The 5,572-nt window shown below is 57.6% G+C and overlaps 1 protein-coding gene across 2 annotated transcripts in view; it reads left to right on the forward strand.

Annotated features, from left to right (window-relative positions):
- The first annotated feature begins 1,338 nt into the window (after window positions 1-1,338).
- Window positions 1,339-5,572, forward strand: part of LOC110573623 (protein tweety homolog 1) — a 15,373-nt gene continuing 11,139 nt past the window's right edge. For both annotated transcript variants that reach the window (XM_021682251.1, XM_021682252.1), the window contains exons 1-2: window positions 1,339-1,464; window positions 4,629-4,807. In XM_021682251.1, coding sequence (XP_021537926.1) covers window positions 1,339-1,464; window positions 4,629-4,807 — 305 coding nt within the window. The remainder of the gene's footprint in view (window positions 1,465-4,628; window positions 4,808-5,572) is intronic.

Genomic DNA, 5,572 nt, shown 5'->3' on the forward strand with positions numbered 1-5,572 from the left:
ACCATCACCACCATCATCATCACCATCACCACCATCACCATCATCATCATAATCATGATCACCATGATCAGTATCATCACCACCATCACCATCATCTCCATCATCATCATCATCATCATCATCATCATCGTCATCACCATCATGACCATCCCCATCATGACCATTACCACCACTATCATTATTTTTCTCCTAGCAATGGGATGGGCAACTACCTATCCTCAGCCCTTTCTTACCAATCTGGGGCACAATATTGGGATGAGAAAGGTGGAGTACTAACCTCCCCTTTTTCCTCCTGCCCATCTCAGTCCTTCCAGAGGAGGCCAGGGTGTGGGGACCCCAGGTGGCAAAGTCTAGCCTAGCTCCACAAGGGTGGGAAGGATCCCTGGGTCGGATTCCTGGGAACCCTAGTTTTAGCTCCCACAGTGACTGCCTGGGTGGTGATGTCAAAGTATCTGGGTCCCCTCCAAGGGTCTCTACTTCCCCACGTATCAGGTGGCATCATTGGGTTCCTGTGAGACTCATTATAGGCCGCGGCTGGAAAAATACTCTGTAAACTGTAAAGTGAATGGCAAGGGGAAGGGGGACCCTTATGTACACTGAAGTAATCCTTAAAGAGTTTGGAGAGGTTCTTAAAAACATGGCAGGCATTCTTATAAAGATGGTAGGGGTCCCTAGATAGATGAGCGGGGTTCTTCTTGGGGCAGGAAGGGTCCTTAAGCCGATGTGAGGGGTCCTTAACACTGGTATGCAGGCGTACATTCTGGAATGGTCTGCACACCTAGGAAGGTTTGTGTATAGAAGCTGTGTTCTTATGCAGATTTTAAAAGGTGGGGCTTTTACCCAAATGACAGCCTTTACAGAGGAGAGTACCCTTACACACAGAAGTGAGGTTTTTTTTTTATTGATGCAACTGACCGTTATTTGTAAGATGCCGTGCAAATACTTAGTGCCTTTTGCACAGACATAAAGGATCTTCCTAGAGATAAAGGGATCCTTTGCTGCTGTGGGGTGATAGCACAATATGAGCGGCCTCATTTGGACAGGGATGTCGCTGTCCAGCGTGGGACCTGCGCCGGCCGCAGGTGGGAGCCGGCGCTGAGGGGCGGAGCGCTGGGGCCCGCTCACGGCGCCGCAGTCCCCCCGGCAGCCACCAGGGGCAGCACCGTCCCCGTCTGGCCCGCGCCTCCCTCCTCCTCCCCCAATCTCCGCCCCCCACCCTCTCCCTCCCCCTGCTCCGCTCCCCTGAGCCCCGCCAGACCCCGCTCCGCCCGCGCCCCGCTCCACTGCCGAGGCTCCCGCAGCCCCGGCGTCGGCCCCGCTGCGCCCTCCCCGGGGGCTATGGGGGCGCCCCCGGGCTACCGACCCTCGGCTTGGGTGCATCTGCTCCACCAGCTGCCCCGCGCCGACTTCCAGCTCCGCCCGGTACCCAGCGGGTTCGCGCCCCAAGAGCAAGAATACCAGCAGGTGGGAGCGGGTGCGGGGTCCTGGGGGCGGGGGCGGAGGGGGGGGAGGCAGAGCTTGGGGTCGTGAGGGAGAAGGGGGCTGGGTGACAGATTCCTGTGTTCTCCGGGGGTGGGGGCCGGGCCCGGACTTTGGGGTATCTGAAAGAGGAGGAGCATCGGGCTCCCATACTTGGAGGTTCCCCTGGGACAGAGGCTGGGAGACCAGAGCTCTGGTTCCTTAAATAAAGGAGGGTCAGGGGCCTGGACCCCCTAGTCCCAGAGGAGGGAAGGGACCGGGGAGCCTTGGATTCCAGGGTCTCTGAGAACTGCCCGGGAAGCTAGCCTCCAGGGTCACCAGGGCGATAGGTCCACTCTCCGTGTCCTAAAAGATGCCCCCTCCCCTGATAGGATCGGGGCCGTCCAGTTAAGGTGAGACAGGAACTGATAATGGTGGAGAGGAAGAAGGCTGGGGTGCCCTGGTTTAGGACGGGATTGAGTCCTGAAATGGGGAAGGGGCATGAGGGATTTAGGGCCAGGGCTGGGTAAACAAGGTGGAGGTGCTGTAAGAGGAAGCTTCCAGCCAGTCCCCAGTCCCAGGACAGAAGGGGTGGTCAGGGTGCTCGGGGTGGGGGGAATGAGATTCCATTTGGGGACCAGAGGATGACAGAAATGGGTCCGGAGGGTGGGGCTGGGGTGGGAACCTTACAGAAGCGGGGGTCCCTGGGGAAGGGGGCCCAGCCTGGGTCAGCTCCAACAGGGGTGAAGGAACTGTCCCCTGACCCAGTTTAATTCAAGTCCTTGACTTTGAGATTAATGAGGAGCGAGGCTTGGCTGAGCCGCGGAAGGGTGGGGGAGTGTGTGCATGGGGGGGGGGGGTGCCTGGGAATCCTGTGGAGCCCTTGGATGTGTCCTGGGCCCTGCCTATAGGGTCTAGGCCCCTGGGATCTGTGCTAGGGAGCTCCTGGGATAAAGGGCTGGGGATTGGAGAGCTTAGGAGGTGTGTGTGTGGGGGGGGGGGGTCCCAGAAAAGCAGAGAGGGGGATGTGTGCTGTATTCTGAGCTATTTGGGTCATGGCTGTGCCAGCCGGGAGCAGCTCCTCCCTGCCTACTCCACGCCGCCCTCTCCCCACCAAACAGGGACGGCCATCCCCTCGCCCACAGCCTCTCATGTCCACAGTCACGACCTCCAGTGCTGGCCGCTGACGCCTGCTCAGGGCAGAGGAGACCTCCCCACACAGCCATGCACCCGTTGCTGGCCCCAGTCACTGCCCGAGGCACTGGGAGAGGCTCACTCCGCCCCCCCCCCCAACAGGCCGGGTGACAGCACTGGGCCGGGCGTGAAGTCACACGGCCCAGGAGGGGACACTGTCCCCCAGGAAGATGACCACTCTGGGCACAGCTGGAAAAAGTCAGGCACAGGGTGACACCAGGCTGGAAGACACACTCACACACACACACACCCCACACTCACGTGTATACACACCCACAGTCACATCCATGCACACACATGGACACACATTCCCATCCTCACACACTCCCACTCCCACATAGTTACACACACACACACACTCACGTGTATACACACCCACAGTCACATCCATGCACACACACGGACACACATTCCCCTCCTCACACACACACACCCCACACTCACACATATATACACACACTCACACAATTACACAATTCCTGCTCTCACTCACTCACACATTCACTCACCCCAAGCTCACTTGTGTACACACTCATACACTCACATTCATTCCTGCCTTCACTCAGACACACACATACCTAAACACACTCATACACACTCACATACCACACTCACTTGTATACACACTCTCAACACTCACATTCTTACTCTCACATACTCAGACACAAATTCACACATATATACACATATATTCACTCATATATGACATACACATGTTCACATTCAAACACACTCACAACTTTCTCACACACACACACACACACACACACCACGAGAGACCACTCAGACTCAAAGAATCATGTCCAGAAACACACAGATGCCAACAGATCACTTTCACACCTGCAGACCTAGGTGCTCCCACAGAGACACTCATTCTCTCTCTCTCTTTCTCTCTCACACACACACACACACACACACACACACACACATTCAGGTGTAGTATCTCATGGCAGATACAAAGATAAAACACCCAGTTTCACAGTCAGGAACACAAATACACCACACACTTGTGTCATTCACACACACACACACACACACCACACTGCAAGGCAAAGGCAGAGACACATGGTGGTTTCCAGGAAAGAGCGTTAGTGAGTCTGGAGGGGTGATTCTGTTCCTGATGTTGCCCCTTACCTGCTGGGTGGCTCAAGGTAACCCCCTGCCCCATTCTGCGCACCCCCTGTAAAGCCCTGCCTCGTGGAGAGCCCCGTTGTCCTGCGAGGCTTTTCCAACTGCACATACCTGTTCTCTCCCTGCCTCTGTCCTCCCGGCCTTTGGTTCTGCCACCATCTGTCTCTGTGTCTCCTTTCTCTGCATCTCTGCTTTTCCACTCTTCTCTCTCTATCTCTCTGTGCCTCCCTGTCTCCAAGTCTCCATCCCCGAGTCTTGCACACACACCCTGTCATGGAGGCTGTCACGCCCCCCACCCTGTGAGTCCCTGGGTGACAGACTCACGCTGCGGTGGGTGTGCAGAGCTCAGCAGCAGGGGAGTGAGTGAGCAGTGAGAGGGGAGGACCGGCAAGGAGGAGGAAGAGGAAGCCTTCACACCCATCTCCAGGAACAGGCACCCCTGTCCACCCCCTGATCCCACCCAGTTCCGGATGCAGGTCTCAGAAGGTCCTGGGAGACGCTCTATTCCAACTGCCTGGTTAGGATGAGGAGGAGACAGTCTCAGAGAGGGAAGGCCCCAGCCGAGGGCCACACCCAGAGCAGAACTGGAACCCAAGATTTGGGCCTCTCAGTAGGAAGCTCCCTCCAGTAACCCAGCCCCAAACCGCCGAGCCCCAGCGGCCAGCCTGGGAGGGGCTGGGGACCCCATCTTTCCCCACAAACCTGAAACCCACAGGCTGGGCTTGGCCCCCCATTCTAGCCAGGACTGCCTTCCACCTCCACCGAAGTCCCGGATCCAGGACCTCCAGCCACGCAGGGAGGGAGCAGTGAGCTCCTCTGAGGCCTCATGTCTCCCCCTTCCCCAGGCCCTGTTGCTGGTGGTGGCCTTGGCAGGCCTGGGCTTGGGCCTGAGCCTCATTTTCATTGCTGTCTACCTCATCCGCTTTTGCTGCTGCCGGCCCCCAGAGCCCCCCGGAGCCAAGAGCCCCCCACCCGGGGGAGGCTGTGTCACCTGGAGCTGCATTGCTGCCCTTCTCGTCGGCTGGTAATGGGGCCCCAGGGTGGGTGGGGAGTGGGGACAGGGCTCCCCACCATCTCGGTCAGCCTTCCTGAGGGTGTCCTAGAAGCCCACCTCAGCCTTGCAGCAGGGAGGACTGCTCCCATTTCATGGATGGACAAACTGAGTTTCAAGAGGAGTGACTTCCCAAGGGCAGCCAGGCCTGCAGGAGCGGGTAGGGGTTAAGAGTGGCTTTGTCCCCGAAGAGCTGTGTGGCTAGGGGAATGATGTAATCTCCCCAGGATTCAGTTTCCACATCTCTGAAACGGACGTTACAGTGACACCCACCTCCTAGTTACGGCAGGATTAAATGAGAGAACGTACAGTGCCTGGATCACAGTCGCACTGGGTGAACAGTAACGGGAGATGTCATTCATTAACTCATTCATTCATTCATTCATTCATTCCACAACTATTTCTTGCGGATCTGCTATGTGCCAGGAGATACTGAACGGGCCAGACGAGGTTCTTGCCCTCCTGCAGCTGATGTTCTAGTCAAGGAGACAGACAGCCCAGTAATATTTACAGTCCAGGAGGCCAGACCTGAGCTGGTCTAACTCCTTCCCACAGTAACCCTGGGCAAGTCTCAGGGAGAGGGAGAGAGAAAGCAACTTTTCAAGGCCCCTTCGCCCAAGTGGTGGAGTGGAGACCCGCAAGCCCCTCTCAGGGCCCGGGTGGTGGTGGTGGGGTTCTTCTGCGGTCCCGTCCCCCTACCCCGGGGGGGGGGGGGGGGGGGGGGGGGGGGGGGGGCCC

The sequence above is a fragment of the Neomonachus schauinslandi genome, unplaced genomic scaffold (assembly GCF_002201575.2).
Source record: "Neomonachus schauinslandi unplaced genomic scaffold, ASM220157v2 HiC_scaffold_52, whole genome shotgun sequence".
Classification (NCBI taxonomy): domain Eukaryota; kingdom Metazoa; phylum Chordata; class Mammalia; order Carnivora; family Phocidae; genus Neomonachus; species Neomonachus schauinslandi.